At 41.0% G+C, this 14,054-nt stretch overlaps 1 protein-coding gene across 2 annotated transcripts in view; it reads left to right on the top strand.

Moving 5' to 3' along the window:
* The window catches only part of LOC117294348 (erythroid differentiation-related factor 1-like), a 41,161-nt gene extending 27,371 nt beyond the window's left edge, over positions 1–13,790 (top strand). For both annotated transcript variants that reach the window (XM_033776716.1, XM_033776715.1), the window contains exons 10-22: positions 398–482; positions 1,574–1,724; positions 2,131–2,206; positions 2,614–2,931; positions 4,469–5,657; positions 6,354–6,557; positions 7,089–7,292; positions 8,005–8,219; positions 9,149–9,307; positions 10,313–10,465; positions 11,567–11,714; positions 12,446–12,983; positions 13,428–13,790. In XM_033776716.1, coding sequence (XP_033632607.1) covers positions 398–482; positions 1,574–1,724; positions 2,131–2,206; positions 2,614–2,931; positions 4,469–5,657; positions 6,354–6,557; positions 7,089–7,292; positions 8,005–8,219; positions 9,149–9,307; positions 10,313–10,465; positions 11,567–11,714; positions 12,446–12,983; positions 13,428–13,599 — 3,612 coding nt within the window. In that variant the 3' untranslated portion in view covers positions 13,600–13,790. The remainder of the gene's footprint in view (positions 1–397; positions 483–1,573; positions 1,725–2,130; positions 2,207–2,613; positions 2,932–4,468; positions 5,658–6,353; positions 6,558–7,088; positions 7,293–8,004; positions 8,220–9,148; positions 9,308–10,312; positions 10,466–11,566; positions 11,715–12,445; positions 12,984–13,427) is intronic.
* Positions 13,791–14,054: the final 264 nt, after the last annotated feature.

Raw genomic sequence — 14,054 nt, 5'->3', positions numbered from 1 at the left:
AGGAGACAAAGGGTACGGGAAGGGGAAGGGTTCGGTTAATCCACAAGAGGTTGTGAGCACAAAAGACATAATCAAAGTTGGGAAGGAGGATAGAAAACTTTCTCATTGTTGTCACTATAATCGTAAAAACTTGACCACCTTATGTCATTTAGTGTTCACATAGTTGTTTTGTATGATGTGTTGAAACTGGAAGGTGAAAAAGAATCTACTCATCCAGCAACAAATGTAAATCTGTTTTATTCAATGTACTCTTATTGCTTTCTGATGTAAGTAATTTGTAACTCTCTCTCTGTTTTTTGTTTGGTTGTTATGCGCCTCGGAAAGATAGATGGCGCTTTACAAGTTTTTATTATTATTGTTGTTATTATTATTGATAAATCTTTCATATGCATCGTAGGTTGTCAAGGATGTCGCCCAGAATATCCTGTCATTTCTAAAGAGCCACTGCACTAAGGAAGGCCACACTTACTGGCTCTTCAAAGGTAAACAAAGATGTAAATTGCAATGAGGATAACATTTATTGGTTTTCCCTTACACCGATGTGTATTAGCCCTATGCACCCCAAGTTCTGTGAACGAATCCACTTACGTGGGCTTCAAACTCACAAACTTTGCCATGCTAAAACAGGGCCCCATTTCATGGCCCTGCTTACCTTAATTACAGAATTCTGTGCTTATGGCAAGCGCATTTCAGGGGTTAGTAGGGTATTTTGGCTTGTGCTTACTCCACGTTACTAGGCGTTCTACGCTTTACAAAGCTTGTGCTGAAATTTGGCGCTTGCACGTAGGCGGAGAATGGTGATCGAGCGCAAGATTCGTTGGTCAGCAGAGCCACGAAATTGGGCCTAGATGTCTTACCACTAGACCACCGAGCCATTCCAGTGGCTAGAGCCACTATAAAATCCTATATTTAAGCAGCGGCTACTGCAATTATAATAATAATAATATAAGTTATTTATACATTGTTCGCACAGGAAGAACAATTTGTGATTGGAATACACAATCTGAGAAATTATTCTATCAGAAACTTGTCTCAAAATCAAATTTATGGGATAAGAAAACATGTCTTTTGCATAACCACATTATTCAAAGTGAAATGTTTCTCAACATGCTTTATATTATCTAAAGCTACTTTACTTTCTAACTAAGTAAGTTTTCATTGACATGAATGTTAGCATTGATTACCAAAACATTGAAAACACATCGGACTTCAAGATTCCAGCGACAGAGAGTCTCCCTAGTGGCGCTCATACTGGATGGACCACTTTGAAGACTCTTAACCGGTTGCGCACAAGAGTCGGTGGGGTGCAAAGCGAACCTGGTGAAGTGGGGATACACTGCTGGTTCCGACACCTGTGAATGCGGAGAGCGGCAGACCATGGATCATCTCCTTACCTGCCCCCTACTACCATCAGCAACCACTACTAATGACCTGGCTGAGGCCACCGACACTGCCCTTCAGTGTGCCAACTACTGGAGGGATAGCGTTTGAGCAGCATGGACATGAGAAGAAGACCAAACGTATACCTTCCATTGAATAAACATTTTCCATGTTTTGTTTATATTGTTGATAGGTCAAGATGAAGATGTGGTGAAACTGTATGACCTGACCAGTCTTTGTAACGAGTATCCTAACAGACCATGGGAGAATCCATTCATATCACCAGTAGCCATGCTGCTGTATAGAGTCGCTAGGAACCTATCAATGGCTGGACCCAGTAAAAAGTAAGCCTAATGTCCTAATGAGAAGAAAGAAGAAGAAGAAGAAGAAAAAACCAAACAAATACAGAAGGGTTTCAAAAAAAAAAAAAACAATTACTTACTGATGATGTGAACAAAGAAATGGAACTAACATTTCATATGACAAATGGTAGGAAAACTTTCAAAAACTCTTTTCAAGTTTGTTTTGTTTGAACTTCCTGATTGAACCAGATGAAGGTCAAATAGGTTCATGGATGATATGTCACATTGGTTATTTTCCAAAATTACACCATGTTTGTAAAGTTATCTTTTTATTTAGAGTTCAAGTTAATTTCTTTCCGACTCTACTTCTAATCATGTTTTATGGCAACAAAATTATTTGTAAGAGTATAATGTATTTTGTGTATAATTTTATTCCTACGCAATACAGGGATAAAGGTATCATTTACAAGCTGTTGAGAAACTGTCTGGAACTTCTTGAAGGAACGGAGACAAGACATTCAGAGGTAAGTCCAAGTGATTATCTTCATGTATTTCAGGGGTCGCCTTCAGTTTTCAAAGTGTTTAAGGTTTAAATGTTGAAGAGTACCAAGTTTTCAAGCCCACTTCCCCCAAAGTAGTTGCTATTTTTGGTGTGAGTCAAAACTGTATACCACTTTAACCAGTTAGCCACTGGATGACATGTTAACACCCCAATTTTTTCCCGCGGATGCATTGAATGACTGAAAGGTCCACTCAAAAACACCTCTTCAACTATTGATATTTGCTATTATCAATATAATTTCAACTTTAAAGAATATAATCTACCCAGCAAGTAGATAATTTATACACATAGTGTTACCGCAAACAAAATACACATTGATACCTCACTTTGCAATGCCTCAAATCCCACAATTTCTATCATGTATTGCAGGTAGCTGCGTCGGCCAATTATCTACTGTCTCATATATTCATCAATGAGGATGACCTTGCTAACCCCGCCCCGTCCAAGCCCTCCAAGAAGCAGCAAGCGGAACCATCTTCCAGTGAAGAGGAGGAAGATTATCTTTACGGGAAGGAAGGCGAGAGAGCAGCGGCCTTGAATGTAACCACGGTGGGTACGCAGAGTTTGACGCTCCCAAGTGTGAAGCACGGCGAGGGAAACGAGAGGCATCAGCGACGGTTCTCAGTGAAGGCGTTATATGCACCCAAGGAGGAGAAAGCTAAGATTGCTCTTAAACATGTTGTAAAGGTGATAACAAGATTTCAAGTAATAAGTGCAAAAAGTAATAAATAATAATTAGAGTGGTATTAAAGATAGTGGACACTATTGGTAATTACTCAAAATAATTATTGCATAAAACCTTACTTGGTGACGAGTAATGGGGAGAGGTTGATGGTATAAAACATTGTGAGAAACGGCTCGCTCTGAAGTGACATAGTTTTCGAGAAAGAAGTAATTTTCCACGAATTTGATTTTGAGACCTCAGATTTAGAATTTGAGGTCTCAAAATCAGCCATCTAAACGCACACAACTTCGTGGTGACAAGGGTGTTTTTTCTTTCATTATTATCACGCAACTTTGATGACCAATTGAGTTCAAGTTTTCACAGGTTTGTTATTTTATGCATGTTGAGATGCACCAAGTGAGAAGATTGGTCTTAGACAGTTACCAATAGTGGCCAGTGTCTTAAAACCTTTCGGGTTGAACCACAAACAAATTTACTTAAGCAGGATTTGAACCATTGACCTCCGGATTACTATGTCAGCTCTCTACCAACTGAACTATCTAGCCCTATGTTGGGGGCCTCTCTATTTTGTCATTATCTCTGTTTTGAGGTGCCAGGCAGAAGCCATGCAATTAGCTGCCATGTAGTCAGGGATCAAACCAAAGTTAACCAGGGATGAGATTGTTCAGACTTATGGCTGAATTCAGACTTTTCATGTCGGCCTGGTGAAGAAAATCAGACAATATTTGTTTCCACAAATAAAAAATCCTGCTCATTGGTCTACTTCTCTAGCGCTTTGGATACTGTTACCAAAAGCTCCTTGGAATCTATAACCCCAGGGGTTACCAAAAGGTAGAAATGCCATCATTTCAACGAACTTTTGAATTTGTATCCAAGTTTCAGACTTTTTCGTTAGTAATGACTCACACCCCTGGTTATCTACACATCCTTGGAAGCAGCAACCCTCAAGTGCACAAAAGTCAAATTGGAATATTACAATAAAACCCTGCCATTTGATAGCTGGCAATCCCTTATCTTAAATCTGAATATACCACTCATATACCAAGGGATTAACTAACTGATGACAGCAGCCCCACAGTCTTCAAAATTGTCTAGATATTGCATGTCACTATTCCAGATCAAATTTGCAAAACTTATCACAATCAAACTATTTAGATTGCCAGTAGGGTTTTTAAAACCGAAGATTAACACCAAGGGCCTCGTTTCAATTCAGTTTTCTTTGGCCAAACTACAAAAATGTGGTTCCAGATTGCCAGAGAAAATCCTGGGGGAGCCTTCGGGTCGATTTCACAAAGATCTTCGATCGATGGTATCTGTAAATCAATTGTGGTGCTTAGTAAAGTGAAATGTAACAATGCAAATCACTATGATTGTACTGACAATGTGCCTTACGATGGATTTTATTGCTTTGTGAAATCGACCCCATATGCGTTATTTATGGTTTTTCTTATGGGTTTTGAGCTCAGTTTTGAAAAGGAATCCTCCCTCAATGTGTTGAGAAATTGAGACTCACAGACATTTCCTCTCTTATAACAACAGGGACTTAAAAGCATAAAAGAGTGTCCAGAATCCAGCAGCGAGACCCAAGAGCAGTCACAGTCAGCCAAGATGCCCAGTCCCCTACCCTCACCAACGCGGGTCAAACCTCTCTGCTACACCAAACCAACCATCACAGACAGCCAAGGAGACGTGGCAAGCGCCACAGTACGGCAAGACGTTGCATCTTCGTCTCATCCTATTGAACAAGGAGGCATCTCATCGCTTACTCATCCAATGGCACGAGGAGACTCTTCATTATTATCTCGTTCCATCGAACAAGGAAACATTTCAACACCATCTTATCCGACGGAACAAGGAGAAACTTCATCGTTGCCTCATCCCATTGAACAAGGAAACGCTTCAACACCATCTTATCCCACGGAGCAAGGAGACGCTTCATCGATGCCTCGTCCCATTGAACAAGGAAACATTTCAACACCGTCTTATCCCACAGAGCAAGGAGACACTTCATCGTTGTCTCATCCCATTGAACAAGGAAACGCTTCAACACCATCTTATCCCACGGAGCAAGGAGACACTTCATCGTTGCCTCATCCTATCGAACAAGGACACATCTCCTCAATTTCCCAGCCTCAAGAGGATGGTGACAATCACACTGGTGCATTTATTTTTTCATCACCGGAACTAAATTTTAACAACTTGATAGCCTCAACGAACGAGCACAGTGAAACACCTCTGCATGCGGTTAGGGACGTTGATGTTCCCAATCAGGCAATTTCAGAGGGTACGTCTAGAGTTGCGCAAGTTGAAACCAGCTCAAGTTACATGGACAGTCAAGGACACAAGGTTGTGAAAAAACATGACTCGATGACTGGGAGCATTGAAGAGAAACTCTCTGATACCACAGGGTATCCAGTTCAGGAAACACAAATTCCTTTAGTCGTACCCCCAACAGGAGGGACCTCAAGTCAAGACTCCCTGGCAGCCTCTGGCGATGTGTCGGTAGAGTGGATCCCAGGAGCGCCCTCGCAGGCAGCTGAGTCTCAGATTCCCATCAATCTATCCGTCGCTCCGAGGCGTGTGCTCCCTGGAAGCTGGCAACAAAAGTCTAGCTTCCTGCTACTCAGGAAGGCAAGTGAGAGCTATCTGGTGCTGGCCAAAGCAGCTTGTAAAGCAGAGCTCTACGGCCAGTCTCTTCACCTGTCTAATATGTCATTACTCTGTCATAGTAAGTTAGAATCAAAATAATAATAACTAGTTCTAAAAGACAGTGGTAATTGTCAAAGACCAGTATTCTCACTTTGTGTATCTCAACATATGCATAGAATAACCAACCTGTAAAAATTTGAGCTCAATTGGTCGTTGAAGTTGCAAGATATGAATGAAATAAAAAAAAACACCCTTAGTCACACGAAGTTGTGTGCTTTCAGATGCTTGATTTTGAGACCTCAAATTCTAAACTTGAGGTCTCGAAGTTAAATTCGTGGAAAATTACTTCTTTCTCGAAAACTACCTCACTTCAAGGGGAGCCGTTTCTCACAATGTTTTGTATTACTATACCTCTCCCAAATACTCGATACCAAGTGAGGTTTTATGCTGAAAATAATTTGAGTAAGTGTCCACTGCCTTTAAAGGGAAGGTACACGTTTGGTTTTTACTCAAAACAAATATTTACTTAAAAACTGCATTGGAGAGCTGTTGATAGTATATCACATTGTGGGAAACGGTTCCCTCTGAAGTAATGTAGTTTTTGAGAAAGAGGTAATCACTCACTAAAATTTTGACTTAACAACAAGGAAGAGCTGATCAGTTGTATGCAGACTAGAGTTCCAAAATGAAACGTCCTGTAAATTCTCCAGACAAGAGTGGGCCACTAAACATGTTCTGGTTTTGTTAACTCTTGTTTAATTACACCCTTGCACAGGTTCTTGCCAGTCAGTGGAACTGCCTGATACCAGCGATGGGCGCAGTCTCCTCAGTGATCTACTCATGGTGTGTGGTGACTGTATGGTGTTACTCACACATGAATCAAACTCATACATGAGACACAGAGAAGACTTTGATAACATGACGGAGGATGACCGCTACATACTCAATGCAGTCAGTGAGCAGTATGAGCCAACCAATGGTGAGTAGCACTTTCAACTGACTCATGGGTCACCATTAGTTCTCCAAACTCGGGCTTACTGATAGGTGATAATTTGTGCCCCCTCGTCCTGACCAATGAATCCCATTAATTTAAGATGTCATCATCCTCCTCTAAGACTTGGGACATTTAAAGACACTGGACACTATTGGTAATTGTCAAAGACCAGTCTTTTCACTAGGTGTATCTCAACATATGCATAAAATAACAAACCTGTGAAAATTTGAGCTCAATTGATCGTCTAATATGTGAGATAACAATGAAAGAAAAACACCCTTGTCACACAAAAATGTGTGCGTTTAGATGCTTGATTTCGAGACCTCAAATTCTAAATCTGAGGTCTCACAGCACCTTGTAAACCATTACATGGTGCTTAAGGATTAGGTCTTATATCTTAAAAATTCGCCCCACTCCTTGCAGTAATAATACCTGGCGCTTTGTATCCTTTGGCAAAAGGCGCGTCATAAATACAGTTAAAATTATTATTATTAATATTATTATTTATCCCAACAGCTTACGAGTGGGCGGTAGATTTCCAGGACAGTCTAGAGCACAACTTGAACGTAGGAGTGCTCTGTTACAAAGTAGCTCTTAGCGAAGGGTCGGGCCGCACCCAAGACTATCTGAAGAGACTGACTAGGAAGTTGGGCAATGCACGCAATGATTTGGGCGTTTTCTACATGGATCAGTCACTGTCTGTTCAAAAGGATGAACAAGGTACCAAAACTGTTTACATATTGATGCATTAACCACCTGATGTTATGCTGCAGGTTGGTGTACGTACAGTATTCTATCTTTCAAAACCGTATTGGATGATATTGATGGGTCGGACAGTAGGAGGGTTGACTGTGTACTGTGTAAATGCATTAACCAAATGATACCATACTGCAGGCTGGCATAATTAATCTATCTTTCAAAACCAGAGTGGATGAAGGGTCAGACAGTAGGAGGGTTGACTGTGTACTGTGTAGATGCAATAACCACATGATATCATACTGTAGGCTTGCATAGTCAATCTATCTATCAAAACCAGAGTGGATGAAGGGTCAGACAGTAGGAGGGTTGACTGTGTACTGTGTAGATGCAATAACCACATGATATCATACTGTAGGCTTGCATAGTCAATATATCTATCAAAACCAGAGTGGATGAAGGGTCAGACAGTAGGAGGGTTGACTGTGTACTGTGTAGATGCATTAACCACATGATATCAGATTTTGCGCTGGTGTAGTTATTCTATCATTCAAAACATTGGATGACATTAAAGGATCTCTTTTGTTTGTTTTCACAACCATTTTTTATAGGGGATTTAAACCAGACGCTTGTGATCAGTCGGCTTGTGAAAGAGTTAAATGTGCAAATTATAAAGTTGCTTCAGGATCAAGTAAGATCGAGGGCCCTCTACAGTAATATTCTTTCTTATTTTCAGGTATTCCCCAGAAGAGCCAGGCGTTACGGCGGAAGAGCCTCGCATCCCTGGAGGCTGGCGTAGAGAACTTCAAGGATGTGAACGACGTTGCTAATATGGCGCTTTTATTGTGTAACTGTGGAAAGCTGATGAGATTGTGTGCTTTCAGTTCCAACGAGCTTAGGCCGGGAGCCCACACCAAGATGACTTATGGCAATCCCTACTTCTATAACAAGGTGTGTATTGCTGTGGTTCTCTGCTGTGCCACAAGGGTTTTCGAGACCATCTGGTTTTCCTCCCTCGGGAAAAATCAAACACTTTTAATCTTGGCTGTGCTCCGTGGTCATAATGGGTTGATATGGCTGGCAGCCAAAGGCGCCCTTACATGCCTGCTTCTCGAACACATTGTAGCCGCGTCCTTCGCAATTCACCTCTTAGCTGTGAGTAAGGATGATTAGCCCCCCAAATTATTATTAATGATTATAATTATTATTATTCAAAAGAAATTAAAGGGAAAATTAGTAGGATATTAATATACAATCTATATAAATAATAAGGATTATGAAGTTTGTTTTACCAATCCAAGCATGGAAGATCACTCCTCAAAGGGTGTTGTGGCCGAGCGGATAAGAGCACCGAACTTAAGCTGTTGTACTTGTGTTCAGCAGAATGTGGGTTTGAGTCCCGGTCGTCACACTTGTGTCCCTGAGCAAGACACCTAACTATAATTGCTTCTCTCCATTCAGGGGTAAACGGGTACCTGTTAGGGCAGAGATGGTTCTTGTGATTGATTTAGCCGAGTAGCGCATATTTGTTGCAATACAATTCAATACAATAATCTTTATTACATCCCAAAAAGGGTATACAGGCTGTAAACTCACCAGGGAGCTGAGATGGTACAGGGAATGAATTAAATGGCCCAGTGACCAGGGGTAATAACGTTAGAAGCCCTTTGAGACACTCTTGAGGTGTCTGTATAAAAACTGGTTCTTATTGGGAGCTTCTTCAGACTGGTGACCATGTTCAATGCTGTACTGCCCTGTATATCCTTTCTTGGTGGTCATAGAAGCCATTTGGCCTCGAGCATGTTCTAGCCTCATCCTTTCTTATTTAGCTTCTTAAATCATTTTTGGTTATTATTATTGACTTTCTCCGTGCCATACAGGGGGCTGATTACTACAAGAGAGCATTGAGCATGCTGGGCCACCGTAGGCGCCACCCTGCACTCTGGGAATCCGTCTCCTGGGAGCTCTCATCTGTGTATTATGGCATGGCAACCATTATGCAAGACACTCCTCCACTCTTAACCATGGCTCAGGAACAGGTTAGTCGAGATTTTGAATAACTACATTCCGATAATCCTGATCTCAAATCTAGTGACCACATGCATTTCAAAACCCTGAATGATGTTGTGTACTGTATCTTCGAAGCTACCCTTACGTGGCGCAGCTATGTCGATAAGACGACACAGCTAATATTTATATTATCTAAGACTACAACATCCGGACGCCTATGTTCTATAACATAATCAGTCTGAATGTTAAAGTCCCAGAGGATTTGGACTTGATCGGTCTCTGCAACTTTCTCCGGAACATGGTCGTACCATTTTTCAATCACTTGGACACCCCATTTCTTACACAGATCCCAGTGAATCACTTTGGCCAACTTGTCATGTCTTCCTATGGGCTCTTTCTGTGCCATCATTATTGTTATTATTGTTAATTTATTTTTTTTATTTTATTTTATTTAAAGAATTATTTATTTAATTACTTTATTTGTTAATTTAATATATTTGGTTTATATTTGTACAATGAGTAAGGTAGACGGTAGATGGCCTAAGCTTTCGATCCAAACCGGACCTTCTTCAGAGGCATAAAACAAGTACAAACATATCCGTTTATAGAAAAAATGAGGGGAAACAGATTAAGGGAAGGATCCAGAAAAAAGCAGGATATTTTTGTTTTGCTTTGTCGTTTCTGTTTTGGTTTCTTTGATCCTTTAATGCCTTGTATTGTTCTTGTTGTTCATGTATTGTTGAGGTCGAATAAATAATAATAATAATAATAATAATAATACTATACATTTTTTTCAGCAAAGTTTTATTTGTTCCCTCTTCACTACTTTACCATGTGTAGATGTAGGTATGCTTATACATGTATATGTATTTTCTTTATTGTTTTAATGGTCACTTTGTGGATCTTATTATTCACTTTTTCATCATTTTACTTATATTATATAGTTTTTTGTTTTTTTTTAAATGCGCCTGAGGGATTTTTCAATGGAATGGCGCTATATAAACATGTTTTACTATTAATATGATTTTTATTAGATTGAGAAAGAAATTGTTGAGATGATGAGCAAAGCTCTGGAACTCTGTGAGGTAGACGACGTTTCACCCACCAACAAACCAGTTTATCAGTATCGAGTTGCAACTATACATTATCGTCTAGCAACACTACATCAAAATGCCTACAGAAATCAGGTATGTATGATTAAGGGAAACAATGTGTGGTGAAGAGGTTGTCAACTGGTGGTTTAATCCCAACGAGGCATGGTTCTTGATAATTTTACCAAGATGAAGTCAAGGTAAATTATCAAGAACCAGGCCTCGGCGGGTTTAAACCACTAGTTGAAAATCGATTTAACACACTTTGATTCCCATTCATAAATACCTTTTCGGTCAAAAAACATCAACACTTTTTGGTCAAAAAGTAAAATAAATACAAAAATTATAATTGTTCAATGATTTCTTTCAACACAACACCCCTCCAGCTATGAAATGGTTAGGCCCTCGGGTAAACAACTCCTTATAAGGAGATGCTGTGCGCATCGCCCGTATCGCGTGATGTTGCACAACTGTCCCAGCCGTGCCTCCCGGCCGTTGCCCTCGACCAATAGGAATGAAGAAACTGTCTTATACGCACAGGTGTAAGCGCGCGGGTCACGCCCATGTTATAACACTTTTTACTGGTGTTATATCATCCGTTAAAACAACACCTAGTGATGCCCTCTCGACCAATCAGAATGGATAAACTGTCTTATTTATGAATGAACAATCTCAGAGTTTGTCTGGTGTAAGGTGAGTGTTTATATAAGATTTAGGGTACACTGTGTCCGAATTTTGCTGAGTGGGATTTGGTAAAATCTGTGACTTTGCCTCCCTTTGCCTCGGACTTGCCTCCCATTGAGCCAAATACAATGAGAAACAAGTATGGCAGCCTATCAATCTTTCACAATCCACGTTTGTACAAGGTTTTGATTCAAGGGTTACACAATAATTCTCTGAAAGGAAAATTTTGAGCATGAAATCAAGTCCCCTTTTACCCTTTTTATACGGCACGAGTGTTCCAGTTTTCAGAAATCTGGGTGTTTATATCGTTTGATATCTGCCACAGAAAATCCTTGCATGTACACTGCCTTTGGTGTTAAATTAATCACAGAAGTGTAAGAACTCCTTTGTTTTCTCAAGTGACGGCAATGATGGCCTGTCTTCAGCATCAGTTATAATCAATACCATGAACAGTTGGAGAAGGGGAATTGGCAGTTGCACCCTGACGTGATTGTCTTCTCTTTGTCACTGTAGGTGTCCCAACACAGGCAGAAACATACGCGGGCCCAAGCTGAGTTTCACTACAAGAAAGCTGTCAAACTGTTCAAGGATCTTGAATGCCCCTCGGACCTTCTTAGGGTGTTCCTTGAAAAGGTTGCCCTCCTGGAGCATCAGTTTAAAGGTAAGCCGAGGCTGTGACAAGTATAATTTTATTGTGGCAACTTTTTGTGTTTAAAGGGAAGGTACACCTTTGGTAATTGTCATAGAACAGTCTTCTCACTTGGTGTATCTCATCATAAGCATAAAATAACAAGCCTGTGAAAATTTGGGCTCAATCGGTCATCGAAGTTGCGAGAAAATTATGAAAGAAAAAACACCCTTATTGGAAGAATGTGTGTGCTTTCAGATAGGAATAAAAGACTTCTAGCTAGAAGTCTTTTATTATTTTATTGAGAAATAACCTCTTTCTCAAAAACTAAGGTACTTCAGAGGGAGTCACTTCCCACAATGTTTTATACTATCAACAGCTCTCCAATGCTCGTTACACAGTCAGTTTTGAGTAATTATCAAACATGTACCTTCCCTATAAGCAGCTTGTGATATTGGACCCAGGGAAGAATTTTAGTTTACCATTGAGTGCTTAGATTGAAACTGCTCAGTTTATTTTGTTTTGATGACTAGGCCAAGTCACACTGCAGCGATACAGAAAACGATAATGATCATGGCGCAATTAGAACACATTCTATTGGTTGAATTGCTCCACGCAGAATACGCTCACACTCATTCAACCAATTGAAGGGCTACATTGTTAACATTCTCGTTTTTCGTTATCGTTATCGAGGCCTGTGTGACCTTGGCTTTACAGGTCTTTGATTGCTACCTCAAACAAATTTTCTAAAATTCATCCTCTAGGTCAGTCTGGTAACAGTGCTCGTAAGAAGACTCTTCATGCAGCTCTAGACATACTGCTGCAGAGCAAAGAAGCACTGAGTGCGTTACACAGAGGAAGACTCAAAAGCTCTAGGGAACCTGACTCGACTACCTCTACAGGGGGAGATGAAATCACCACAAATGAGGGAGCTAGAACTGCTCTTACTGGGACGAAGGAGGTGGACGGGGTACTGCAGGGATGCGATCCAAAGACAGTTGAACAATCTAAACTAACTCCTACAGAGGCAGGCAACTCGTGCCCCGTCGTCATCAACGATGACTCAGGCTTAGAGCAACAAGATATGAAATCCACTGGTGGAGAGGTTCACACTAAACAAGGAGTGGAGCCCCCTGTGGGTGGAAGTGATGGTTCGGCTGGAGGTCAAGGGTCAAACATTGGAGAGAGGTCAACCAAAGAAGAGGAAGAGGAGGAGGGACAGCGGTTGGAGAACATTTGGGGAGGAAGGCTTCAGTTTGTGCTGCTGAACCTAGTGAAGCTGCATGGAGCAAGCAAGAAGGGGTGAGTCCTGTGTGCTAGATAGGCCATATATGAATTGGCGTTTACAGCTACGGCTACGACTGTTTGTAAGGGTGTTGCTATGACACACTATACTTCAACGCATGAGAGAGGTCATGAAGCCGTAGCTGTAGCCGCCAATTTGGACTTGGCCTTAAAACATTGTGAAAACTGCTCCCTCTGAATTTGAGGAAGAAGTAATTTCTCCCTGAGACTTCAGGCCTGAAGCCTTTTCTAGGCATCTTAGAAGCACACACATTTGTGCAGCAAGGGTGTTTTATCTTTCATTGTTCTCTTGTAGCTTCGATGGCCAATTGAGCCAAATTTTTCAGCGATTTGTTGTTTTATGCATTAGTTGGGATGCATCAAGTGAGATTGATCTTTGACAATTACCAAAGGTGTTCGTTGCCATAAAACTTCCTCTGTGATTATGTCTTCTCTCTCCAGACAGCACCTACCGATTTACAAGAAGATGTACGCAGCATCACTCGGGAGGACTGTCTCCTCACCATCTTCTCATCCAGCCTCATCTACGTCCTCCTCAGCAACCCCACCTCCAAGTAAGACACCCATGAGCATCATCGAGGAAGTGCAGCATCTTCTACAGAGTGTGAAATGACACTGGCAATCATCCCGAAGTCTCTAAGCAGAGCTCTGTGCGCAGTTTAGCGGAAACTTTCAATCCCTAGGTAGGGACAGCTAGTGACTTCAAGACAGAACCTAGACTGGGCATCTGTCTTTAGTCGCAAGGATAAAGACAGGTCCCTGCTGCTAGATCCAGTGATTCCATTGGATACAATGGTATCATAAACGTGCAGTGACATAGATGCCCAGACAGTCAATGCTGTCACGTCCGCAATAGAATTTTACTGCATATCTCTATGTGAAATAATTGAGGTCAAAGGTGAATTTACACGCCGGTTTTGGAGGCAGGTCTCTAGCGTTATTCACGAGCCTCGAAGTGTGATGACAGATGTTGGGTACATAGTACCCAGATTGGTTGCTTTAAAAATCTGACTGAATTTAGAGTTTGCTTATAATGGTTTTTAAAGTATAACGTTGCAATGCAGTAAT

Source organism: Asterias rubens, chromosome 9 (genome assembly GCF_902459465.1).
Source record: "Asterias rubens chromosome 9, eAstRub1.3, whole genome shotgun sequence".
In the NCBI taxonomy this organism is placed as follows: Eukaryota; Metazoa; Echinodermata; class Asteroidea; order Forcipulatida; family Asteriidae; genus Asterias; species Asterias rubens.
This window is presented reverse-complemented; position numbering and strand designations above follow the sequence as displayed.